The sequence below is a fragment of the Melospiza melodia genome, chromosome 4, assembly GCF_035770615.1.
Source record: "Melospiza melodia melodia isolate bMelMel2 chromosome 4, bMelMel2.pri, whole genome shotgun sequence".
In the NCBI taxonomy this organism is placed as follows: Eukaryota; Metazoa; Chordata; class Aves; order Passeriformes; family Passerellidae; genus Melospiza; species Melospiza melodia.
In genome coordinates, this window is record NC_086197.1 from 3423883 (window position 1) to 3451171 (window position 27289).

The window sequence follows — 27289 nt, forward strand, 5'->3', positions numbered from 1 at the left end:
AGCACAGCAGCCGCTTCTTTTGAAGAACACACAAAGCAAGGAAGAGGAGCAATTGTTTGGGAGGAAGTTGAACCATAATGTAATAGACTCCCATGGGATTTACTATTAGTAATTATTTGTATTGCTCTGGCACCCAACCAAGGTTGGGGCCCCGGTTAGCAAGGTGCTGGATCAGCCTGCAGATGAAGACAGCTCCTCTGTCCAAAATCTGTCCATTCCTGCAGGTAAACATGGGGAACTGAGGCAGGGAGAGGTTGACAAGTGCAACAAGGGTTGTTTTAGAGAGTTGTGGCTCAGCAAGGAGGTGAACCAGCACACAGTGCTTACAGGAGCATCCCTCCTCTCTGTGGGCAAATCCTAGAACGTGGAACTGCAGAATGGTTTGGTGGGAAGGGACTTTAAAGACCATCTCATTCCACCCCCTAGGAAGGGATACCTTCCTCTGGATCAGGTTGCTCAAATCCCATCCAACCTGGCCTTGGACACTTCCTTTACTTGTGCTGCTTCCAGTTCCACCGGAGAGGCCATTAGGTAACAAATATGCTGTGCTGGAGGGTCCTGCCCTAGGACAGCAGTGCAAAAGGTAGTTTCTCACTGTTTGTGCCTTTAATAAGTGATTTCTGTGATCATGTGCATTTATTTTAAGGAGGGGAGGAGCAGGAGTTATCAAAGAACATGAGTGCTTCAGATGGAAACCGAGTCCCACTTCTCCTGAAAAACAAAACAAAACAAACAAACAACAAAACAAAAAGCTAAAATGGATTTCTCTTTCTGTAAACCTTCAAGAGAGTTAAATAATGAGGCAATTACAAATTTACCAACAATAGAAGCAGATCAGATTACACAGGCCTGTAAAACCAGGGACCTGCAAAGCCAGATCGTCACTGGGGCCATTTGGTGGGAAAGAAACTCAGTGCCAGACAGTCTTTAAATAGTTTTGAATAAGAGGGAGGGTTGGCTGTGTCCTTCCCTTCCGAGGCTCTCCCCACCTAAAGAATAGCACTGAGCCTCCTGCCAAGTCCCTGCCCGGAGGCTCCACACACAGGCCCAGTATATAAATATATAAATATATAAATATATAAATATATAAATATATATATAGGTGCTCATGCATGCAGTGTGTATATATAGAGCTTCCCAATCATCTGGGAAGGCCCCACCCTGAGGGAGGTGTGGGTGTGGAACTGGAGGGAAAAAAAAAAGAGAAAATTAAAAAAAAAAAGGTAGGACCCAAAATAGCATGGACACACAAAGGATCCCAAGGAAATGTGGAGCTCTCCTCACAGCATTGACAGGAAATCTCTGGGCTGCTGGTTCAGTAACCCTGGCCAGCCAAGGTCATGGGGGACTGATTGTGGTGGATGGAGAATCCTGACATCCATCCTCTGCAAAAATCCTGGGGTGAGGGGTTTGAGGTGGAAGTTTTTATGTCAGTGAGGATTTGCAGGTGTCCTAGATGTGCCTGCAGAGGAATCTGTCTCCAGCATAGCCTGAAAGAGATGCAAAGTAGTCAGAACTGGGAGGATATTTAACCAGGAATCACCCAAAATTTTACTTAGAGAAGCTGGGATGCTTGAGGGCATCACCAGTGTCTCTAGGAGGTGGCTTCTATGTCACTTGGCATCACTTGTGTCTTTCACATCACCTTAGAGTGTCAACAAACCAAATACCTCAGAATTACAGAGTATCTGCAGCTGGAAGGGACCCACAAGGATTGTCCAGTTCAAGATATTTCAGGTCATTCTCTTTAGGCTGATCCTGGCCTGGTGGTGGGTGGTGTGCGAGATGAGCTGGGGGAGGCAACATGACTTGCCACATGGGAAAGTAAATTTTCTTGCTGGAGGGCATAAATTTGGGCTGATTTGTGACTCATCAGAGACGCTGGGTGCACAAAGGAGGGTGAGGCTCTGGGCCTTATCCTGTCCCCACCATCTCCTTTTCCGCTGGTCCATTCTGTCCTCAGGACAGGGAGGCAATGTCCGAGTCCTGCCCTGAGCATGACCCTGGGCACTGGCAGCCTCCCCACACAACCCACAGGGGTGGCAGGAGCAGGCAGAGCTGTTTCTGAGGGCGATTCCTGCTGTAAATCTTCGGGGGAGGTGGAGAGGAAAGGGAGGTGCAAGAGGCAGGGCACAGCGTGTGGCAGTACCACAGCAGCACCATGCCAGCACAAACTCACCTCCCACTCACCCACCTCCATTTTTCCCTTGTACAAGAGCAGCCTGTGACCAGGCCAAAGTCTCCTTATTATTTTGTGTTTAGACTCTCTTCCTCTTGTTTCCTGCCCCTTAGGGCTGTGGTTTGGACCTCCTGTGTGCTGGGCCTGCATCTTCAGCCTCCAGCTGAGGATGGCATCCTTGGTTTTGATGGCACAAGTTTGGGCATTAGATCCCTGCTGCTAGTACCAGCTTTAACACCTCTCTGTGGTCTGGCTTTGCCAGGCTGTGAGGTTCCAGAGAAGCCTGTCCTCGAGCTTGGGGTTGATCCTTTTCCTTCAGGAAGAGCCCCTGCCACAAGAAAGGGAATATTCCCTCCTTTCCTCTTCCTCAGTGGAAAAATTAGAGGGACACTCACAAAAAGTGAGGTGTTTTGTCTGCACAACCAACCTACAGGAGCTCTGCTCCAGGAGATCCTTGTGGCCCCATTGCCCATGGATAAAGTCTAGACACATCGCTGATGCACGGCACCCAACTTGAGTGACATTGGATGTGACAACTCTTCCCCGGTGCCAGCCAGCTGGCAGAGGTTCAGCTGGCAGGATGAGTAGCTCAGGGCCAGCTCCATGAACACAAATATGGACCCAGCCAGCTGGAGAGGAGAGCAAGGCAAAGAATTTCACCCCCCGTGCCACCCAACAACTTGTAGGGTGCTCTCTCCTCTCCACTGCCTTCTTTGGTCCTGCCTTTCTCCGTGGCAAAAAGTGAGAAAAACTGAGTTCCAGGGGGACATGATTGTGGCCTTTCTGTAGTTTAGGGGGATTATAAGAAAGATGGGGACCAACATTTTAACAGGGTCTGTTGCAATAGGACAGGGGATGATGGTTTTAAACTGAACAAGGTTCAATTTACATTAGATACAAGGCAGAGAGTTTTGATTATAAGGGTGCTGAGATGCTGTCACATTTTGTGAAGCCGTGGATGCCCCATCCCTGGAAGTGTTTAACACCAAGATGGACAGGACTCTGAGCAACCTGATCTAGTTGAAGATGTCCCTGCTCATTACAGGGGGGTTGGACAAGATTTTAAACATCTGTTCCAACCCAAACTAATCTATGACTCTATGATGTGACATCAAATCTGACATCAAACAAAGCTTTCCATGCCCTGGAATTCAGAAGGGCCAACCTCAGTTAGAGAGGAAGGTGTGCCCCATCCCTGATGTCTGGTCAGTGCAACATTTAGGAGCTTGTTTTCTGGGGAACATCACCAAATTTCTCCTGAATTAACCTTCCTAAAGTGCATCAGCTCCCCCTCATTATTCGGTTTAAGAGCTGAGGAGAGTTTGATTTAACTTACTTCATTTAATCCAAATTAAATACAGAGTGATTTAAAACTGAACAAGAGTGGCCACCTGGTGGGTTGTGTGCACTTTGACTAATCCACTCTGAAGTCATACCTCCTTTTAATTTTAGATTAATTTTTTCTGAGTACCCCTGTGTAGACAAGCCATCCGGCTGCATCAAGATCAGTTCCTGTCTCGTGGGCTCACGTCCTCACTCCTTCCCAAGCTGTCTGGAGTCCTCCAGGAAAATCCAGCAAGGGATGATTCATCTTTCTAGGGTGAAAAGCAGAGGGAGGAACTTTCCTCTGTCTGAATGAATAAATCTGTGTGCCCAGACACCCTCGTTGCTGAGGGTGGAGAAAGGAGGTCAGCTGAGCTCTCGAGAGCAAAGCTGATGCTTTGGCCAAGCAGTTCATGGTGTTGGCTTCTCCAAAGGGCTCCTTCCCACCACCCTGACAGCTCCACAGCTCCTCAGTGTTGGAATCAACTCATGGTCCAGCCCTCAACCCTGGGGTGAGGTGGCGAAGTTCCTCCAACCCTTCTTCCACCCCGGAGAGAGGTGGTGAAGGTGGATGGGATCCTCATATGTTCAAGGTGGAATTCCCAATCTGGCAGCCCCAGTCTTTAGGTTCTTCTCATGGACCTGAAATTCCTGAATTTCTGAGATTCCAAATTCAGAAAAATCTAGACTTTTAACTTATTTGCCTTTTCTTTAAAAAAAAAGTACTTTTTTAGTGCTCATGCCATCAGACAAAATCCCGAAAAACCATTGTAAAGATTTACATCATTAAAGAAAAACCCCAGCTATTCAATGTATAACAAAGTTCTGTATTCTTACAGTTATCCTGAGGTTTTCAGTGTAGTGTTGACTCACAACCACTGCTTTGGGACAGAATAACCTGTGCTTTACCTTGATCTAGAGAGACTTTCTGGCTCATTCCTTGGTGCAAACCTTGAGTTTCTTCCAAAGTCCTCTGTGATTTTTGCAGAAATAGAGGGGTCTCAGGGCTAAATGTAGCAGACATCATGTCCTTCAGCGATGGGTGATTGATGCTATCTTGATACAGACCACAAATCCTCCTCCAAAGCAGCAAGGTCATCATGGGGCAGCTCCACTCCAAGGGTACAAAGGATTCAGGTGAGGACAGGAGTGTGGCCAAGCTCTTTGTTTTGGAGGGCCTGGGATGGGAATGGAAATATCCTTTTTCCCCTGATGGAAAGAGGATTATTTCCAGGCTTAGTGGTGAAAAATGCCTGCGGGTTGCATGGATAGAGGTGGGCACTTGTGTTTGTGTTTGTTTGATTCCTTAACAACCTCCTGTGAAGGATTTTGGAGATTTCATTTTCCACAGTGGTCTTCCTGTCTCCTTCTGGTGTTTTTTTTCATCTTTCCCCTTCACTTTTTAGATAGCCACAGATTTTTCCATGAGAAGAGTGGTGGAGACACAATCCTAAATAGGATGTCCTATGTTTATCCCTAAGAGAGGCTGGACTTCCCACTGCTGGCATTCCTCACCTCTGGCTGGAGCTGGCCTTGGGGTGCAGAACAGCCTGGGATGGACCAGCTGGGTCCACTTGAATGCAAAATGCCACTGATCACAAATTTCAGACAAACTCTGAGGAGAAATTCAGAAGAGTTCCAAGCATGGCATGAAGGAAATTCAACAACAATGTTTTTGAGAAGGTGGGAGTGAGGAACACTGAGATATTCCTGCTCCCTCAAGTCCACTGTCTGGTCATTAATTAGTGCAGCAAATTACCCATTTCTGCCTCCCCAAATGTGGTGTTTAAGGGGACCAAGGGAGTGTGAAGAGGGCTACAGGAAAAGAGGAGTATGGGGAGGTGTGCCTTGGGATGATTATTTTTAATGTTTGTCACACTTCCAAATGAAACAGCAGATGAGCTGAGCTGGCTCAAACACTTGCAGAAAGAGCTGATGGGGAATTTGTTAATGAAGCAAGTTTGTCATCAGAAAATGCTGGTTCATCAAAACCTGGGTTCTGGGGACATGTGTTGCAGTCCTGGCAGGAAAAGTGTATCAGGCTGTGGGTAGGTTTCTTGAAATCAAGGAGGTTTAAAGGCTGTTGTGTGAATAAAATAAAGCCAGGCAGATCTAACAGAGAAGATGAAGCAGCCAAAGCTCACGTGAGGTTTGCTTCAAGTCCTACTCTTTGAGCTTCAGGCTTACTTGTACTTTGTAAAAATAGGGAAAACTTGAATTTTTTCCAGTTCTCAAAGCAGAGTGGCCTTTTGGCTACCATAGGGATGTGACTCACTGCAAAATGCTGCAGACTCAGAGTCCTCAAGATGACGCTAAAATGCTGTGAGGACATTCTCCAGATCTCCTGCCGAGGGTAATCTCCAGGCTGGCAGTGGAGTAGGAAGCCCTGGGTGCTCCTCTCCATCTGGAGATGAGGCAACACTGCTTGGGGCTTGAAGCACATCCATTTCTTCCCCCTGCCCTGCTCCAAGTCCATACAGTAAAGGTTTATTGGGAAGGGTTTCAGGGCAGAGGCTGTGGCTGCAGATTCCTTCAATTTGGCAGCAGAGAGGAGGGCACTGTCAGCATTATTGCCTCCATCTCACTGTCACTTCCACACACAATCTAAACAGCAGCAATTTGAAGAGTTTTTTTCAATAGAGTCTTTTCACAGGGGGGCAAAGGAGGTTCCCTGCTGACAATAAACCCAGTGGCTTTAAATCAGAGTCCAGGCACACTCATTTCATAGAACCATAGAATGGTTTGGTTTAAAAAGGACCTTAAAGATCATCTCATTCTAACCCCACTGTCATGGGCAGGGACACCTTCCCCAATATCAGGGTGCTCCAAGCCCCATCCAACCTGGCCTGGGACACTTCCAGGGATCCAGGGGCAGCCACAGCTTCTCTGGGCACCCTGTGCCAGGATCTCACTCCCCTCACAGCCAAGAATCCCCTCCCCTGACCTGCTGCCCACACCTCTGATGCAGCCTCTCCCCTAATTAGAGCCAGCCATTAGGTCTCATCTTGAACATTTTGCAGAGCAATTCTATCAAAAGTGTTCTGCAGCAGTTTTTATTCTGGCAGGGGTTTGGAGAGGATATGTCTGCACTGGATGATTGGACAGATGGATTAGAGGCAAATGCTCTGGCAGCTGCTGTTGGACCTTTCCCCATTCTCTAACCCAGGAAGCCAAGCTGGTCGTTGGCCTGGGTGAAGCCATTTCATAAAGCTGATGGTGAGGCTGGCAGCAGAGGGGTTGGGTGATGCTCATTAGGAAAGCATCTTAAGACATGGAGAGTGCCAGGGTGATGTGTAAACTGTCCTTGAACCACATCCCTCACTAAAATCTCTGCAGGCAGCTCAGGAAGACCCTGTTTGGATCCCATCTGTCCCTAAGCCAATGGAAGGGAAAGAGCCTCTGCACAGGCAAAATTAAAAACCCTGTGAAGTAACCACTTGCTCTGGTAGCCCAGCTTAATTCCAGGATAAATAACACTGCTCTGTGATATTCTGCCAATCTGATCCCTCTCACAGTTTCAAAAGGAGGTGACAGATTTCCTGTCCTCTGCAGTGGCTGGGCTCTGCTGCACCTCAGATATGGCTGCATTGCAGAAGGGTGGATAAAACCCTCCTTTCTCCCAAGAGCTTCTTGCAGTGCAAAGAAAAGAGCTTCCTCACTCCCTTTGGCAAATGCTGTCCCCTAGGAGAGGCCACCCCTGGAGCCTCAGCCCCTGCTTTGCCTTTGATGAACTCAACCCGCTGCCCCTGTTCAATCAGGAAAGGCTGCACAAAAGGGGAGGAAAATAGGAACTTCCTCAGGGCCTGGCTTACATCCCTTCCCCTTCCCTGGGCTGCTCAGGCTCCTTGGCTTTCTCATCCCGCCTTGGGAGGAGCAGGAGCTGGCTGCCCTAAAGCTCCGGGCCTGCCGGCCTGGGGTGTGTCACCCACCATTTCCTAAGTTATTCTTTTGAGTTTCCTTTTCTCACTATTAATAGAATTTCAGCCAATATCTGAGCTGTTTGAACAAGGTGGATGGGGGGGAGACAGGGGGAGGCGTTACCAAAATAGGAAGGGGAAGCTGTTGGGGAGGGAATAATCAGAGGAGCTGCCTGGAGAGGGAATAATCGCTGGCTTTGGGTGGGCTCTGGGAGGATGGACGGGACGTGTCCTTTCACTTTGCATTTTAAGCCTCTTTGATTCTCTTTTTGCTCTCCAAGCCCTGACCTTTCCAAAAAAGCTTCTTCCCTGAGTGCCTTCCCCAGCCTGCAAAATTTCACGTACTCACCGTGCTGAGGTTACAACCAAAGCATCACTCCGTGGCATGGTTAAACTGGGAGAGAGACACTTTATACTAGATATTAGTTGGAAATTAGTAGGAAATTTCTTCCTGTGAGGATGATGATGCCTTCAGAGAATCTGCGTCTGCTCCATCCCTGAAAGTGTTCAAGTGTTCAAGGAGCATCCTGAGATAGTGGAAAGTGTCCCTGCCCATGGCAGAGGGTAGGACTAGAGGCCCTTTAAGGTCCCGTTCAACCCAAACCATTCTGTGATTCCATGAGTTAGAGATGGTGCAAGCAGCTCAAAGTTGTGTCTGTACCTGCTATTGTGAGGAGCTGTGCTGGCACAAAGGAGATCACCTTTCCTTTTATATTTTGGGTGACTGTGACCTGTGTTCACAGGGGTCTTAGGATGAGGGAAGAGATGAGGATCTGACTCCATGTTTCAGAAGGCTTGATTTATTATTTTATTATATATATTATATTAAAACTATAGTAAAAGAATAGAAGAAAGGATTTCATCAGAAGGCTAGCTAAGAATAGAAAAAGAAAGAATGATAACAAAGGCTTGTGTGTTGGACAGAGAGTCTGAGCCAGCTGAGTGTGATTCGCCATTAATTAGAAACAACTAACATGGGCCAATCACAGATCCACCTGTTGCATTCCACAGCAGCAGATAATCATTGTTTACACTTTGTTTTTGAAGCCTCTCAGCTTCTCAGGAGGAAAAATCCTAAGGAAAGGATTTTTCATAAAAGATGTCTGTGACAGGTAACTTTCCACATCCCACCAGCCCCTGACCAGAGAGCTCCCACCCCATCCCCAACCACAGAGGCTCTGTCAGCCTCCCAAATGGGCCGAACGAGCCTGTCTGGGTAATTAGCAATAAAGGAAAGTTGTGTCCCCTCCTGGCTGTCCCCAGCTGTCCCAGCCACACTGTGTCACAGGCCTGGCTGTGGGATACACGTATCCGGACATGAAATCATGTTTTTGCAGCGCTCCCATTTCCTCCTGTTTGGCCGCGGTGCCTGCAGGCCTCGCGGCCTCCTCCCACAGATCCACCCCACACCCAGCCCCAGAGCTTTGGCTGTTCTGAGGGACACAAAAAGAGAAGCACAGACCAACCTTTGGACTCACTGCAGCCAGGTCAAAATACCCCTAGCAGCGGCTAAATCACTCTCATCTTCTGTAAAATGGGGAATTGGTGACGGTCCAGAAAAGTGAAATCAGAAAAGCGGCCTTGGCGTGCCAAATGCAGCCAGGAAGGTCAAGGGCAGGTGGTTTTTTTCTGCCTTCTGGAAAACAGGTTGAGGGACTCTGGCTGAAATTCAAGTGGACTTTCTTTTGGGAAGGGTCTCCTCTGGGTAAGGGGAGCGATAACTTGGAGGATCTCCATGCTCCATCCTCCTCCTCTCTCATAAATGTCTTAAATCCTTTTATCTCCGGGCTCACGGCATGAAGGGATCACTTGTCCCCTGCAAAAGGACTTACTGTATCTTTTGTGAGTGATTTTCATGCTGAAGGGGCCCCAGACATAATCCTGTCCTGTCTGGCTGTTCTTACCAGGGCTTTTCTCCTCCTTCAACCAGATCCTTTTCATTTCTTCTGCTGGGGACAGTTGTCAGGCAATACTGGCCACCAGCCCAGGCAAACAGGGGCTCGTTACCAGTTATTACCCTTGGGTCCACCACTGAAATTTGGCACAGGTGGCTAGTGAGGGGGGAAGACATTGAAAAAAATCCCATTTTCTGGCATTTGAAAGAGATACAGTATGTGTGGAAGGAAAATAGCGACTCCTGGGACTGTGGTGCTTGCTCTGTGGTTGTTTCTGCTTTGGAATTAAGTTTGCAATGGGTTTGGCCTAAGTCAGCTCTTCTGTGGGTGGTGATCCTGCAAGACATCAAAAAAATAAAAAAGCAATTTTTCTAAATGAAATGCATTTTTTCCTAAAGCTGCAGTGAGACAGAGTCCCTGGACAAACAACAACATTAAGCTCAGAGCAATAAAGCTGCAGGAAGGTATTGAGCCCCATGACTGCAGCAGCACCTGGTGCAGCAGCAGAGAGAACACAGTTTAATTTAATGCAGCAGGATAGAAAAGGAAAATTATGCTGACAGAAAGGTGCCCCAAAACCTGCAGGAGGGGTGTGGAGATGGATGTTGCTGCTCCTCTGTAGCTCTGTAGCCACAGCCCCTCTCCACTGGGGTGCTTTAGGTCTAGTCCATGATGCTTGATTCCACTTAAATCACTGGTCCTGGCTTAATGAGGAAGAATAAATGGATTTTTAATGTCTTTTGACCTTAGTGAAGAGGAACACTAGGAGTGGATGCAGAGATACAGAAAGATAGAATACTAATGAGATTTTTGGGCAGCAACTTGAGTCTTGGTTCTTCTCCCAGTCCTTTTTAGGGGGGGGGACTGTGTCACTCTGTGCCCCAAAAAAGACCCTGCTACCACCCCAGCCAGGACTAGCCTGGAGGATCTCACCAGATCTCTCCATTAACAGAATAACCCCTTGCTTTGGGTTTTTGCTCTCAGTTTTTTGCTAAAAGTGGTAAAATCCTATCTGTATGTCCCCAGGGTGGGACAGGAAAGTGCTGGGGCAGGGATCCTGGTTCCTTGGATCACAGGGTGGTCCCAGCTGGCCACCAGGACTGGCCCAGAGCCAAAGCAGAGTCCTGTCCCCTTCTCTTGGACTGAGTTGAATTGAATTGTCTTTTTGACCTCTGTTGGGAGCCTTTAGTTTCTGCCCCTCTGGGATGAGCCTGGGGCATGAAGAGGAAATGAGAGCAGTGGGGGATTTCCTCCTTCCTTCCTTCCAACCCTTTCTTTCTTTACATCTCTTTTGTATTGTTCCTACCTTTAGGGGATTTTTTGGTACCTCTCTTTTGTTGTCAGACCCCCTGCCAAACTTTTACACCCTATTTATGGGACAGACCCATTTTGTGGCTCACTGGATGCCTGGTCTCTCCCCAGCTTGGTGCAACCATCACTGATAATTCAAGCCACACAATTTGATAACACAACTAAGGAGGTGGTAGATCAAAACTCCCTTCTATCTTCAGCACCTGGGTGGGGTTTATCTGTCAGGACCCTGTGATGGTGTTTTACTTCTTTACCTCTTCTTCTCCTGCAGACAGTGGTCAGCCTATAGGAAACATGACTTATCTCCACAAAAAAGCCCTTTTCCTGCAGATGTAATGGAAATGTTTTCTCACCAGCCAAGTGTTTCCTAAAATAATTCATGCTGCTGCTTTCAGTTACACTCAGATCTTGATTGTGTTTCCAGGAGTGGCTGCTCTTGGTGGCTGGTGAGGAAACCATGTTTTGGGAGGAGATCTGAATTTTTACAAAGGCACAGAGTGACACGACAAGGGGTGATGGCTTTAAAGGGACAGAGAGCAGGGTTAGATGGGATTTTGGGAAGAAATTCTTGTCTGGGAGTGTGGTGAGGCCCTGGCACAGGCTGCCCAGAGAAACTGTGGTTGCCCCATCCCTGGAAACATTCAAGGCCAGGCTGGACAGGGCTTGGAGCACCCTGGGATGGTGGAAGGTGTCCCTGCCATGGCAGGAGGGCTTGGAATGAGATGATCTTTGAGGTCCCTTCCAACCCAAATCACTCTGTGGTACTGTGATCCCCCTGAAATGGTCAGGCAGTTGTATGAGCTGATCAGTGCAGGTCCATTCCAACTGAAATATTCTATATTCCATTCCATTCCATTGCCTGTTTGGATGACTATGAAAGGCCCAGCTGCAGCTCCTCTGCCCCCTCCAAACCCACCCTGTCCCCAGGCCGTTCCCACAGGAGCCCAAACTTGTTGCAGCCTCCCCATCCCAAACGCCATTCCCCAGCTCCTACTCAAGCCAGATCCTGACATGGTGGAGTTAAATTTTCCCACCAGAAACTTGAGCTTCATCATGCACAATCAGTGTCAATAGACAGGCTCTAAAAGAGAAGATACTTTGCCTGCATGCCAGCATGGAGGAACAAAGAATATTTCTGGAGAGCAGCAATAGGCTAAAAATCAATCCTTGGAAGTGTGACTCCTGTTTTGGAGGGTTGGAAATAATATACGAATTCTTCATGGGAAAAAAAAATAATTAAATATAGCAGTTCTTGTGCACAGTCCCCAAGTGGAAGAACCTTCTCTCCAAATCAGGTCGTTGCTTTGACTCCAGAGGGATCCATGGATAAAGTGGCTCAGCCCATGTTTCCTGAAAGGTGAAAAATTGATCAAACTTTTCCAGGGGTGAATTTGAGCAAGAGCCCAGAACTGGTGATTGCCACATAGGGAAATTCTCTGTGGCCAATGATGGAGTTCCTGCAGTGATTACAAACAGAAGAATAGACCTAGGTTTTTATACTGGTTTAGCAGTGAAAATATCCCATTTTGGCATTGCTGCACATTGCAGAGCTCTCTGCAGTGGGAGAGTTCTCTCTTGTCAGGTGAGCTGTCCTGCAGCTGCATCTCCCACTGAGGAACATCTTCATCATTTGAAAGTTTAAAGTATTCTTCAGAAACAAACACAGATCTCTTTGCATGTGATAATGTGAGGTAATTTGGCTTCATGATCTTGGAGGTGTTTTCCAACCTTAATGACTCTGTGATTCTGTGTCACCTTATCTCTTCAGGGATGGGGGAGACCCTCCTGGCAGGGATGGGCACTTGCAGTCAGTGCATCTCTTGGCTGTCCCCTTACAAGGGCTGGACCTGCTTTATTTTGGGAACCACTTGCAGGGCTTTTCATGGAAGCTGCTGGACTTCCCATCTGAGGGAAACCTGTCCTGAGACCCAGCAGGCCTTGTCCTCCTGCTCTTGCTCTAAAGTCCTGCTAGTTTGACTGTGTTTGGAGGTTCCTCTTGTCCTTCTCTGCTGTATTTCCTGCAGGACACAGTGACACCAGAACATGGAATTTGATATGACTTTGGAGAGCACGAGGCAAGCCCTGAGGGAATGACTCGTGGTTTATACCAGTGTTTACTTCTACAGATACACGTTCTGAGGGGAAACCAAGGGCAATTTCCTTAGTTCAGCATTGACTTTGGTGTTTTCTCTTTTCCCAGGTGTCAGCTCTCAGGATTCTGCAGACCTAGGACAAGCCACGACCCCCAGAACCGCAGAAGCCACCACGACGACCCCGCCTGCAGGCCCTAAAGAGACCACACCAGCCAGCACTACACCAACAACTACCACACTCAAACCCACCACCACTGTCACAACTCAGACCACGGTGTCAACAGCCACCCCTCATCAAAGCATCGCCACCACCACCACCATAACCAACCCGCGAGTGGCTCCGTCCCCCACTACTGCATCTCCTGCCCCGGTGGCAGGGGCCGCCCTCACGGCACCAGGGAGCACAGTGCCTGCTGCCCCCCCTTCAGCCAGCACGTCTGGGCAGGACAGCCCCGCACAGAGCACCTCTAACCCCAAAAGCAGCCCTGCTACAAGCCCCACTGGTCAACAGCAGCCCGGCACTACAGCCAGTTCGGGAAGCTCAGGCACCACCACTGCCACACAATCTGTCGTCATCACTCATGAAACCAATTCTCCAGGAGTTACAGGGGCTGTTGTCACATCCACTGCCACCACAGAGTCTCAGGGAAAGCAGCCTATGGATCAGGATCCTAAGCCTAATATCACTACGAGCACCCCAGTGCCGAGGACTGACTCTTCCCAAAGCTCCAAGGAGTGTGCTATCACTCCTCCGCCATGTGCCACCAAGCGGCCTACTCCTTCTTCCAGTTTTCCAGCCCAGGGACCAATCCCTTCCACCAGTCCTGGAAGCACCAAAATTGTTACCCCTCCAACTGGATCCCTGTCCCCAGCCACCACTCCGATGTCACAACATGGCAGCAAAGACACGGTCCCAGATGCAACCACCACGACAGCTCCTGGGGCAGGTAACAGGGGATAGGAACCTTGGTTTCTTGTGCTGGGGAGACCTTTTTGTGTTTTCTCTCCCTCTGGCTACCTAAGCACCTCCTGCCATTACAGGCTGTCACCACTTGTCCCATTTTAGGCCTTTCCAGTGTGGTTGTCTGTGTGACAAGCACTGTTGTCTGTGACGGTGTTCACAGGGGTTCTTGGATGAGGGAAGAGACAAGGATTCTGAAACATGACAAGGCTTGATTTATTATTTTATGATTCTATTACATTAAAACTATACTAAAAGAATAGAAGAAAAGGTTTCATCAGAAGGTTAGCTAAGAATAGAATAAGAAGGAATGATAACAAAGGCTTGCGGCTTGGGCTCTCTGTCTGAGCCAGCTGAGTGTGATTGGCCATTAATTAGAAACAACCAACATGGACCATCACAGATGCACCTGTCACATTCCACAGCAGCAGATAATCATTGTACATTTTGTTCCTAAGGCCTCTCAGCTTCTCAGGAGGAAAAATCCTAAAGAAAGGATTTTCCATAAAAGATGTCTGTGACAATTGTCCTTGGTGGAGGTCGAGTCAATGCAGGCAGTGAAATCCAAGGAATGAATCAAGTGGCAAAGTGCAGGCACTGGCTTTTGGATGGACCAAATGGTGCCTGAAGCACCATCAGCTGCAGTGGCTCGATCTCCAGTGACGGGGAACAGGAGCAGCAGCAATGGGCTGGGGACTGAAATGGGAGAATTGGGGAACCAATGTGACAGCCCCCAAAATGCTGCCCCTGGGAGATCCCTGGTGCAGCTGACAGCTTAGGCAAGGCTGTCTGGGCATGCACAGAAAATGAGCTTTAGATGACTAAGGGGATTTTGTGGCTGAACTCTGAGTTTACAAGCCCTGAGGAGTCTGACTTTGGTAGGACGTCCGTCAGTGCTGCGGGAGGGCGTTGGCTGCTGTCTAGGCAGCAGTAGGAGTGTCCACGTGATGTTTAGGACCTTGCTGAACACCAGTAAGGTGTTTTCTCTGACCTCTGGAGTTTTACAGTTGTGTTAGCTCCTGGGTGTCCTGGTGAGGCACAGTTCAGCCTCCCAAACTGCCATTTTGTCTGGTTCAGCCTCCCAAACTGGCATGTTGTCTGCTAGCATCCACAGGGAATCCACAGACCCTGTGAGGGCTCCATGGGGCCTTCCAGACTTGGCTGGGATTGTGGGCTCAGCTCACATCTGGCTCTGAATAAAAGCTGTGATCACACTGGAGCCCTTCATTATCTTCCCCTGGAAAATGCTCTTCTTGACCCAACTTCCAGTTACCTGGAATACAGAAGCCACTCAAAAACCATCTCCATGCCCCTCAGCCTCTCAGCTGTTGGCACCACTGAATGGGCCAAGGTTTTATTGCAAGGCCATCTTCACTGGCTTCCCCCAAGTCATGTTTTCATGTGTGGGCAGGAATGAGGTGAAAATATCCATGAAGGATGTTTCTTTTTTCCTTTCTTTCCCCTCCTGCTCCACAGGACTGTTCTCCACTGAAGGATCATATATAAAATTATGTTAATTCAAATTGGGCCTCAAGCATTTAAGCCTGAAGAGGCCTAAAAACCCCTTTATATTTAATAAATAGCTGGCAGAATTCATGAGAAACAGATGGCTTTGGAATTAATTCTCTCCTGGAGCCATCACAATGTGTCTGGGAGAGAAATATCCCTCATTTTTACTGTAGAAGAGGTAGGAGTCCCGAGAGCAGACAGGCTGTGAACATCCTGTGGCATTTTAATTCTCTTTGTCACCACTTAAGGATCAATTAGTAAGCCAAGGATGAAGATCCATGTCTTCAAAGGGATCTGGGGAGGCAGGAGGCTGCTGTGCTCCTTGCCCTGCTCCCACTGCACAAATAATTCTAAGATGATTCAGAGCTTAACCAAGTCCTCAGAGGTGAGCTCAGGTATCAGAGACACCTGAATGGGGCTGGCAGATCTGGGAACTTGTAATACCAGGCAGGACACACCAGGCTGTCTCCTGTAGAACCAGGCACTACTCCTAAGCTTGTCCCCCTGGAATTTTTCCAGGGAGGTGCAGCCAGCAGAGGTTATGGCATCCCAACCGTGGCAGATCCAGGTCTGTGCCTGTTGAGGAAATCTCCATGGAAGACACCCCAGATAAAGTGAAAGGAGGGTCACCCCAGACACCCCAGATAAAGTGAAAGGAGGGTCACCCCACACTTCTCAGTGATTACCCAGCTACCCACACACAGCCATCTGTGTCAGTGCTCACAGGGGTCTTAGGATGAGGGAAGAGATGTAGATTTGACTCCATGTTTCAGAAGGCTGATTTATTATTTTATTATATATATATTACATTAAAACTACACTAAAAGAATAGAAGGAAAGGTTTCATCTCGGAAGGCTAGCTAAGCTAAGAATAGAAAAGAATGAATCAACAAAGGTTTGTGGCTCGGACAGAGAGAGAGCCACCTCTGCTGTGATTGGCCATTAATTCCAAACATCCACACGAGACCAATCACAGATGCACCTGTTGCATTCCATGGCAGCAGATAACCATTGTTTACATTTTGTTTCTGAGGCCTCTCTGCTTCTCAGAAGGAAAAAATCTTAAGAAAAGGATTTTCATCAAAAGATGTCTGCGACAGCCATCCAATGGCCTTTGGTTCCTCTCTGACAAGTTTCAGCAGCAGAAAATAAAATCAGTATCCAGATTCTTTCCATATCAAAGTTAAATAAAAAAATAAATAAAATTAAAGAAGGAATCTAAAGCCTCTCCAGCAGAATGAGCTTCAAGGCAGAACTAGAGATGAAAAGTGATTTTGAGGTGATTCTTAACAGGGCTGTGCCAGCTGTATCCTCTATCCTGTGTCAGTGTCTGTCTGCTTGTGTTTTTGGTGCATGCTGGGGAGCCAGACCAGAGCACGCAGGGCGCTGGACCTGCGTCAGCCGAACCCAGCGGTGCCTCCCAGAGCCCTGCCAGTGCCCAGCCCGCAGCCCCGGGGGACCACACAGAGCGGGCAGAGAGCTGCACCTCTGGCCACCCACAGCCCAACGTCTCCTCCTCAAACCAGGTAACAGCACCACCTGGGGAGGTGGGCACCTCTCAGCAGGGTCAATTCAGCTCCATCCCACGTGCACGTGGAGCCTGCGGCTCTTCCTGCTGTTCCTGTGTCAGAGAGAGTGAAAATCTGCCAGCAAAGCAATTCCAGGTTGCAGAATCCCAGAGCTGTTTGGGGTGGAAAGGACCTTTAGAGGTCATTTACTCCCATCCCTTCCTCCTGGAGCTTTCCAGAGAAGAGAAAATGAGGATGGAGGTGAAGGGGAGCAGGGAAGGGGTCTGGGGCACCAGGAGCAGCTGAGGGAGCTGGGAGGGCTCAGCCTGGGGACAAGGAGACTCAAGAGGGACCTTCTGGATCTCTACAACTCCCGGGAGAGTGCAGCCAGGAGGGGGTCAGGCTCTTTTCCCAGGAAACAAATGATGGGCTGTTGGATTGGTAACCAACTCTCCTTCCAGCCTTTGTCCACCACTTAGTGATGTTTTTCTTCTGCCTTTCCAGCTCATCTGTAGAGAAAAGGTGCAACATACCAGGCCCTCCATCCACCTGAAAGAACCCAGAACCTGTGTAAGTATCACCTTTTTGGCTTCCATGGAGAATTAGCAGCTGTTGGAGGTTCAGATTTTAACCTGTGGCGCTCTGAGGATGTGAGAAAATGCTCAGAAATGATGGAATTTCATCAAAGGTGCCACCAATGTAAAATAGTGAATGCAAACCCACGTTCAGCAGTGTCACCAGTGGGGGATGTGGCAGGATGACAAGAGGCCAGCATTGCCTTCTCCAAGTAGAAGCACCAGCTGAACCCACCCAGGTCTTTCAGAAAGACAAATGGAAAATTTTAAAGGATAAATCTTTCCCTATGCTAGCAGGAAAGCTTTTTTCCTAAATTGAAGGGCTGAAAATTTGTCCCAAAACTCAAGAAAAAAATTGAGGTGTTCCTCTACAGTTATTGTGCACTCGTGAGGTCTTGTACCTCACACTGGGCTAGGGTGGCATCCAACTGCAGAACAGCTGGGAAGCAGAGGAGCCTGGAGTTTGGGATTCACTGTGCTCTTCAGTGCCCTCATAGAACCCTTAAATGAGAGGGAAAAATTCCATTTCACTGGTTTCTGACCCTTTGCAAGACCAGGGAGCAGTAAAATGTGGTGGGAAGGCTGGGAGCAGGGAAACCCAATTTAGAACCACACACCAGGACCCTTTTTGGTGGGTGGGCACTGTCTGCTGGTGTTCCCTGAGGGATATCCAGAATGGTTCTGGTGGAAACTGTGAGCTTCCTGCAATAAGGAAGATGCACTGCGCTGACAAGTTCCAAATAGGAAGAAGTTTAAAGTTGGTGATAAAGAGGAAGAGACACCAGAAAATGACTGGGGAGGTCCTGACAGAGTGACCTGACACTGGTGAGGTCCTGACAGTGGGGTAGGGCTCAGGGATGGGGTTTGGCATGATAATGCTCTGGTTTCTGGCAGTATAAGCAGTGGAAAATTGGCACTTCAGGGACCTTCTCACAGCCTGTGCTATGGGCAGGGACACCTTCCACCAGACCAGGTTGCTCCAAGCTCTGTCCATCCTGGCCTTGGACACTTCCAGGGATGGGGCAGCCACAGCTGCTCTGGACAACCTGCTCCAGTGTCTCACCATCCTCACAGTAAAGAATTTCTTCCTGATATCTAATCTAAATCTCTCCTCTTTTAATTTAAAACTAATTAAAACTAGTTAAAACTAGTTAAACTTATTAAAACTAACTAATTGTCCTGTCACTCACTGTCCTAAGCGAATCACAGAATCAGCCAAGTTGGAAGGGGCTCTCCAAGTGAAGTGTTCACAAAACCCCTCCAGACACATTGTGAATGCAATTCCTGAGCACAGCAGCTCTTGAAACTCCCTGTGCCTGGGTGAAGGCCTTGCCTGGCAGCCCTGGACAGGGCTTGGACCTCCCAGCATCACCCACAGTGCTCCTGGAGGAGGGCAAGCACCTGCCTGCTGTCTGCTGTCACCTTTCTTCTCTGGGTCTAAATGCTCCTTGCCCACACACCTGCAGTAGTGCTGATGTCCTTAGTGATGCTCTGAATGCTGAGGATGATTCCAAGGAGGGCCCTTATTTCCATGGAGCTCCAGCAGGATGGTCTCTCCTCAGACCATCCTTTTCCCCGTGTAATGTCTGGGCACGGCTGCAGGTTCATGCTGGAAAACCTTCTCATCAAATTTTGTACTGAATATATAAAAATATTCAATCAGATTGACAAAATCCAATTTTGGAGCCTAAAGGGATTTAGGACTGGGCTGGTGTTTAAAGCTTCCCCCCTCCTTGTGGGCACAGTGATGTCCCAGAGCTGCTGTCCTTCCCATGGAGTTGTCCTGGAAGAATTTTGGAAGCAGGGATGGTGAGGCTGGGAAGCACCAGCGAGCTGAGGGATGGGCAGAAACCACATCTTGGCATCACAGCCCGCTCCAGGGCCATGGAGCATTGGAGCTGGAGAGCCAGGGAGTCTCCCACCCTGCTTCCCTTTGATTCTTCTGGGTGCAATAACGAGCCAGAGCATTGTTAGCACAAAATGCCAATAACACCCCAAAACAGCCACAGAAAGGCTGCAGGGCTGCATCCTCCCATCCCATCACCCTCCTTGGCTGACCAAGCACCTCCCTCTCAGCTTGCCCTTAACTTTCCACTCGTTGTATTCCTGAAAATCACAGCCCATTTTGTGCCTCCCGAGCTGAGCAGATAACAGAGAAAAGGCACTATCTGGTTTCCCTGCTTTGTAGGCCTGGTAAACACGTCTGTAGCCAAATCCTGACAGCAAAGTGAAAAAATCCTCTGTGTTTCACAGCCCGTGGGAAAACAGGAAAGTGTGTGCTGTAAGAAGTGTTCCAGAAACAGCTCCAACCCTGCTCGAGGAACAAGCCAGAGTCGGGGTGGCACTGTACTAAAAATTCAGATCCAGCAAGAAGCCAGGGCTGTGTGGGGGGACCAGTGGTGGGGGACACGTCTGGGTCACACAGGGAAAGGGAGAGGACAGTGCAGAGCCACCCACCCCATTCACAGCTGGGCTGGTGGGGCAGCACCAGTGAGGGGGGTACCCAGCAAACAGCTGGGACTGAACCCAGGAACTGCAGACCTTTCACCCCACCACACATCACTTTCTCCAGAAAACAAGGAATTCAAACTAGAAATTCTTTTAAAAAGTGCCAAATATACAGCTGGTACCACTTTGTGGACTGTAGGTGTTTCACAGGCTGGTTGGTTCCCTGCATCCTTCCCCTTCAGGTGATGCTTTGAACCAATGCTGAGCAGGTTGGTCCATGTTCTCCACCTTCTCCTTCTCCTTCCTTTGATTACAGCAGGATCTTAATGAGTTTTTTAGTAAGGCTTATTAGCTCAATACTAAGAGGATGATTTCTTCTGAGGTCTGGCTCACAAATGCATTTTCAGTTGGGTTTCTCCTGCCTTGGAAGGAAGGGATGGGTGGAAGATGGATGGATGGATGGATGGATGGATGGATGGATGGATGGATGGATGGATGGATGGATGGATGGATGGATGGATGGATGGATGGATGGATGGATGGATGGATGGATGGATGGATGCTCTGCTCCTCATCCCAATTCCAAAAGGAGCTAGGTGAAGCAAGAAGTGACGATGACAGAGGTGGTTGGTGTAGCCTGGAGAAAGAAATAACCAGAATTATCCAAGGAATGAAACAAAATGCAGATCATCACTTTAGGTCATCACCAACTGCAAATAGAATCTTTAATAAGTTGTGTCATCCCGTTGTAGTTTTGTTAATATTATTTAGAGTAAGTTTGTGGTGTGTGGTTCAGTCCATCTCCCAGGTGTTCCTCCTCCATCGTTTCCCTCACCTGGGCAAGGAGCTGAGTCAGTGATGAGCTGGGGAGCACCAGAACCTGCAAAAACCACAGCAGGACCACTGGAGCCCACTGGAATGGCTGTGTGACACCCACTGGAATGGCTGTGTGACACCCACTGGAATGGCTGTGTGACACCCACTGCTCCGGGGATGACACAGGCCAGTCCCTGGAGCAGGCAGAGGGACTCCCTGGCCGAGCAGGGCCGCGTTCCCCCCTCAGCCCCTGCAGCTGGCGGGCTGGTTTGTTGACTCAAGTGCTGTTACCTCATTCGGGGATGTTGGTTTTAGGTCCCCGCCAGTGTGGGAACCGGATCCGAGCTGCTCGGCAGCTCCTGTCAACTCCGGCCAAGGAATGCAGGCGGCGCAGGGGGAGCTGCCAGGGCATCCCTGCCGGCCCAGTGCCTCACCCTGCCCCTGCCAAGGGCAAATCCCTCCCGTTCACCCTCCAGAGGGCTTCAGGCACTGCCCACCAGCTGCCCCTTTGTAGTGGCAAAAACCTCAGCGAGGTTTTAGCCTCGCATCCCATTTCCCTTCACACCCGCAAAATTATCTTCTTTTATCCCCCATGGGGTGGCAGGGGAATTACCAGGTTATTGAGGGCTGGGGGAAAGCAGAGCTGCGGCAAAACCGGGGCAAGGAGGATGCAGGGAGGCAGCAGAGGCTTTTCCTTCCTTTGCCGAGCAAAAGCGCTGCACAGACAGGGACTGGGAAATCTCAGGGACATTCCAAGCGTAGGAGCACAACCCAGCGTCCAGACGCGATAAAAGCACCGAGCTGCAGCCCCCTCCTCCCCGTCCTGCTGGGAACCGGCTCCGCAGGGAATGCTGCCCTGGGGCTGGGGCACATTTCCCACCCAGCTCTTTTCCCAGGGATGGAAAAGGGACCCACAGAGGGGCCCCGGGGAGCTTGTGCCGGTGCAAAGCGAAAGGACAGGCGAGGGACAGTGGCAGGGACAGGAGCAAGGGACAGTGGCAGCTCACAGGGACAGGCAGGGGACAGTGGCTGTTCCCAAGGACAGGCAAGGGACAGTGGCACCTCCCAGGGACAGGCAGGGGACAGTGGCTGTTCCCAAGGACAGGCAGGGGACAGTGGCACCTCCCAGGGACAGGCAGGGGACAGTGGCTGTTCCCAAGGACAGGCAAGGGACAGTGGCACCTCCCAGGGACAGGCAGGGGACAGTGGCACCTCCCAGGGACAGGCAGGGGACAGTGGCCATTCCAGGGACAGGCAAGGGACAGTGGCCATTCCCAGGGACAGGCAAAGGACAGTGGCCATTCCAGGGACAGGCAAGGGACAGTGGCAGCTCCCAGGAACAGGCAGGGGACAGTGGCTGTTCCCAAGGACAGGCAAGGGACAGTGGCACCTCCCAGGGACAGGCAGGGGACAGTGGCTGTTCCCAAGGACAGGCAAGGGACAGTGGCACCTCCCAGGGACAGGTAGGGGACAGTGGCTGTTCCCAGGGACAGGCAAGGGACAGTGGCAGCTCCCAGGGACAGGCAGGGGACAGTGGCCATTCCCAGGGACAGGCAGGGGACAGTGGCAGCTCCCAGGGACAGGCAGGGGACAGTGGCAGCTCCCAGGGACAGGCAAGGGACAGTGGCAGCTCCCAGGGACAGGTAGGGGACAGTGGCTGTTCCCAGGGACAGGCAAGGGACAGTGGCAGCTCCCAGGGACAGGCAAGGGACAGTGGCAGCTCCCAGGGACAGGCAGGGCCTCCCGTTGCTGAGCTCTGTACCCCGGGCCAGCCTTCCGCCCCGGCAAGTGCATCCTGTCTCCACTGCTGCTTCCCAAATATTTAGATAAGATGGGGTGAGATTAGATGCGTCCCTGGGTCGGCAGCTCCCATCCCTGCGGTGTTCCAGCCACCAGGGGTGTTGGGATGGGAGGGGAAGGGTTGGGGTGATGGAGCAGGCAGGAGCAGAGCCTTTCCCACCTCATTTCAGCAGGAATCAAGGACTTTTACACACAGTCATAAAAGACTTGTGCACGCAGGAGCTGTAAATACAGCACCTCTCACATAGGACCTCTCTGCACAGAATTATGGAAGGATTTATGTTGGAAAAGCTTGCCAAGATCATCAAGTTCAACCATTAACCCAGTACTGCCAAATCCACCCCTAACCCGTGTCCCTAAGTGCCACACCCACACCTCAGGATCTGCGGAGGCAGGAGGGAGCACTTTACTGAGCTCCCAGATGCTACAAAGCATCGAGCCAAAAAACAGGAAGACCCCAGAGGGAACGTGGGCTCCATCCACCTCTCTCTCGCCTCTCCAGGGATGCTTTGGGTTGCCCAGAGAAGCTGTGGTTTCCCATCCCTGGACATGTTGAAGGCCGAGTTGGAAGGGCACAGAGCAATCTGGTCTGTGGGAGGTGTCCCTGCCCATGGCAGGGAGTGGAACCGGGTGATGTTTTGGGTCTCTTCTAACCCAAACCACTCCGTGATTCATTCTGTGATTCCATCCAAAAGCAAGACACGCTCTCTTGCTCTTCCTTGCGGAGCTGTGGGGAAGTTTTGGGCAGGACAGGGAGCTGTGTTGGTGGGGACAGAAGCCAGAAAGGCTGGAGAGGGGGAACTGTGGGTCTGCAGGGCCCTGCCCTGCTCCCGCTGCGGCCCCCTGGCCTCCCCAGCCCCCCCGCCCCGCTTCCCTCGGGACCTGCTATTCCTGGAACACCGAAAGCTGCGGCTCACAGATAAGGCTGGTGCAGGGCCCCGCTGAGGAACGGCAGCCAAGAGCTCGGCTCCTTGTAAAGAAACTCCTCTTAAACCTTTCCTGTTCCCCGGAGGGCCGGCGGCAGCCGGGCAGTGCACAGGGAGGAGGGGAGATCACAGAATCCATTTGGTTGGAAAAGACCTCTGAGATCACCTATGGATGTCCAACCTGTGACCCTTGTCCACCAAACTGTGACCGTGTTCACAGGGGTTCTTGGATGAGGGAAGAGATGAGGATCTGACTCCATGTTTCAGAAGGCTGATTTATTATTTTATGATATATATTACATTAAAACTATACTAAAAGAATAGAAGAAAGGATTTATTCAGAAGGCTAGCTAAGAATAGAATAGGAAAGAATGAATAACAAAGGCTCTGTGTCAGCTCTCTGTCTGAGCCAGCTGGGCTATGATTGGCCATTAATTAGAAACATCCAACGTAGGCCAATCCCAGATGCACCTGTGGCATTCCACAGCAGCAGATAATCATTGTTTACATTTTGTTCCTGAGGCCTCTCAGCTTCTCAGAAGGAAAAATCCTAAGGAAAGGATCTTTCATAAAAGATGTCTGCGACAACCAAACCACGGCACAGAGGGGCGCATCCAGTGTTAAAGGGGTCATTCTATAAGGATGGGACATCCTGCACCCCTGGCAATGGGGCAGGGTGCAGTTCCTGGGTGGGGGAGCAGTGCTGACCCTTGTTGTCACTGCAGGATGAGTGGGAGGCTGCCAGCAAGAACAACTCCTTCTTTGAGAGCTTCTGCTCCACGGCCCAGCAGGGATTTGATGCCAGCAGGGACTGGTGCACGGTGGTGCTGACGGCCTGCGAGAGCCCCTCCCGCCACTGGGCCGTGAGGGTGGTCCTGCACTGTGAGTACGACCCCATCTCTGGCACTGGGGACCCCATGCTGGAGGCCTGACAGAGCCCTCACATCTACTAGAGCTTGGTCCAAGGCTTTGTTCTGCCCCATCCCAGTGGTCTGGGAGAGGAACAATCCCAGAAATGAGCTTTGCGCCCCAAGGAATGCACCAGATCTCCATCCACCGTGTGGAGTCATGTCCATCCATGTTCCTCAGTCTCCAGAATTCTTCCCAGGTGGTTAAAACTGGGTGCCCAGTTTAAATCCTTCTCCAAAGACCACAGAAAGGATGTTCTCGCCCATGTCAGCTCAGCCTGGGTGTGCTCAAACATTGCTTTAGGATCAGGGTGCCTGGGAGATGCAGACATCCTGCTGCCCTAGCATGAGGGGGAGGAAGGCCTGGGCTCCATCTGCTCTTACTCATCATCAGAACAGGAGCTGGGTGGGTGATCCAAACTCCACATTCAACCTCAGGGAAATCACCCAGGCAGAGGAGACTAATCCTTGAGGAGACAGGTACAGCCCCTCACTGGGCTTGTAAATCATCCACTGGAGATGTATGGTGGGGCCTGGAGGCTCTGGGGCTGTCCCCCTTCCACAAGAGACCCTGGCTCCTGGTCTGGCTGTGAAGCACCTACAAGGGTTGGCTTCATCCCCACACATCTTCATCCCCCTCCTCCAGAAACTGGGTCACCCCTCTGACAAGGGGATGGTGGCACCACCTGTCCCCTGTCCACACCTTGTGCTCACTGAAGCCTTTTTCTTCCCCCAGCTCCCCTGGACTCTGGAGAAGTCCTCATGGGGCTGATGGAGAAGAAGGACAGGTTAGAGGAGGTAAGTGGGTCCCTGGTCACGGCACAGCTGCCCCAGGGGTGTTCCCCAGGGGTGGGTGGGTGGCACAGGAGCCTGACCTGTCCCTTCCATGGCAGCTTGGCATCGTCAACGTCACCTCTGACAAGATGGTGGAGGACATGACCATCAAGGACGAGTTCAGCACGCCCCTGATCATCACCATCATCACCCTGGCCGGCTCCCTGCTGCTCGTCGCGGCCATCTACGGCTGCCACCAGCGCCTCTCCCAAAAGAAGGACCAGGTAAGGAGGCAGGAGGGTGGGACAGGTATGCCAACACCTTTTCCATCCCAGAGGCATCTTCAGGAGATGAGGATCATCAGTGTTGCTGTCTCTGCAGGTGGAGACCTGGTTTGCCCAGTGAGCATCAGCCTGGGTTGTAATTTTGACAAGAAAGGCTTTCTCAATCCAAAACCCCATTCCAAAAACAAGCTGGGGAAAAACCAAGGGAGCTGGGGTTGTTCAGCCTGGAGAAAAGGAGAGTCAGGGGTGACCTTATCACTCTCTTCAGCTTCCTGAAGGGTGGCTGTGGTGAGCTGGGGGTCGGTCTCTTTCTCCGGGCAACAACAGACAGAACAAGAGGACAGAGTCCCAAGCTGTCTCAAGGGAGATACAGGCTAGAATTAAGGAGGGAGTTTTTCACAGAAAGAGTGGTCAGATACTGGAATCATCTACCCAGGGAGGTGGTGGAGTCACCATCCCTCAAGGTGTTTAAAAAATGACTGGATGTGGCACTTGGTGCCATGATCTAGTTGAGGTGTTAGAACATGGGTTGGACTCAATGATCTTAAAGTCTCTTCCAACCTAGAAATTCTGTGATTCTGAGATTCTGTGTAGACCTCAAAAAATTTTCTTGAAATACTTTTACAAGTAGTGGAGCTGGGGTGGGTGCCAGGGAGCCCCAGGCTGTGTGCAGAGAAGAAGGAGGGTGTCAGCAGGAGGGGCATCAACACTGCAGGGCTCAGCCTTTGCAAGAGCTGGGCCAGGGCCAAATTTCAGAGCAGCAGCAGCAGGATTTAAGGAAGAACCAACACAGAAAGAGAAAATAATGTGATTTTTATCTCAGGAAGCACTCCTAGGTGATTTTAGTGTAGCATTCACCTGCAAGGACTCATGGCCATTGCCACACCCTGGGGCACTGAGGTTTGCACTGGTCCCAGCTGCTGTTCCTGCTCTAGGGCAGACAGAAACAGAAAATTATGAAATCAGATTATGCAATCAGGGTAAATCACCCTCCTGATGGAGAAGCAAACCTACTTGAAATTGCTTTCCCCTGCACCAGCTCATCCTTTCTCAGCGATTCCAACCTCTGAACCACAGGAAAACAAGGGATAAAACTTTAAATATTTATAGTGCAAGGTAGGTGAACACAGGAGGGAGGGAAGAGCAAATTAATGCCCCTGTCAGGCTTGTTTGCACTTACCAGGCTTGATTTTTTGGGAAGAAATGGGGGAAGAGGCAAGACCTCAATAAATATTTGACCTGCACTGTGGTCCTCTTGGAGCTTCCAGGGTTTCATCATCCCTTGCATGAAATGCTGGCATGAAAAACGTCCCACCAGGGACAGATAGCAGCATAACACACCCCATGTTGTTCAGAAAATAGGATATTTCTAGTGATGGGAACACGTGTCCCTAAAATAACCTGGTGCAGAGGAATAGGTACCAGTCCAACTTGGATGTTCCAGAGGTAAATTCCCACCAGACACAGGATAAAACAGCAAAATCAAAGCAATGGATGCTATTTCCAAAAATCAAACACATTCCTCCTTCCTGCTTTTGTTTTTGGGTGGTTTCTTTTGTTCTCTTTCTGTTTCGTTTCCAAAAATGACTTGAAAGTTTTTGTTTTTTTTTTTTCCTATTTTATTTTTTTTTTTCTCTCCAACCCTCCTCGCCCTCCACCTCCCTCCCTGTTGTTTTATCTTGGAAATACCCAGAACATCCACCCTGATGTCCCCGGGTTTGATGATGGACATGTGGCCCTGATCTTTAATGTGAGTTCCAACACAGGGATCGGAGGGGCGGGCGCCGCATCCGTAACACCCCCAGCTCTCACCTCCAGTGCTTGGTAGGGCCCAGGAGCTTTTAACAGGACTAAAGCCCAGCTTTACAGCCCCTTTCCCCTTGCTGCATGGCTGCAAGGTGCCTTGCCATGGTGGGAGACCAGCAATCCCACAGGGCAGCAGCACTTGGGAGAGCCCAGGTGTGTGCTCTGCTTTTGGAGCATGCCATGATCCCCACCCTGGCACAGGGAGTGACACAGGGCACTCCCAGCAGCGCCTTTGCAGCCCCTCTGCCAGCACCAA

The 27289-nt window shown here is 50.2% G+C and overlaps 1 protein-coding gene across 4 annotated transcripts in view; it reads left to right on the forward strand.

The window, feature by feature from the left end:
• The window catches only part of PODXL (podocalyxin like), a 48611-nt gene that overhangs the window by 16905 nt on the left and 4417 nt on the right, over positions 1 to 27289 (forward strand). For 2 of the 4 annotated variants that reach the window (XM_063153658.1, XM_063153659.1), the window contains exons 2-8: positions 12826 to 13665; positions 16557 to 16714; positions 17201 to 17266; positions 23987 to 24143; positions 24906 to 24967; positions 25063 to 25227; positions 26921 to 26977. In XM_063153658.1, the coding sequence (XP_063009728.1) occupies positions 12826 to 13665; positions 16557 to 16714; positions 17201 to 17266; positions 23987 to 24143; positions 24906 to 24967; positions 25063 to 25227; positions 26921 to 26977 (1505 nt within the window). The remainder of the gene's footprint in view (positions 1 to 12825; positions 13666 to 16556; positions 16715 to 17200; positions 17267 to 23986; positions 24144 to 24905; positions 24968 to 25062; positions 25228 to 26920; positions 26978 to 27289) is intronic. The other 2 variants (XM_063153660.1, XM_063153661.1) reach the window with 1 other exon arrangement.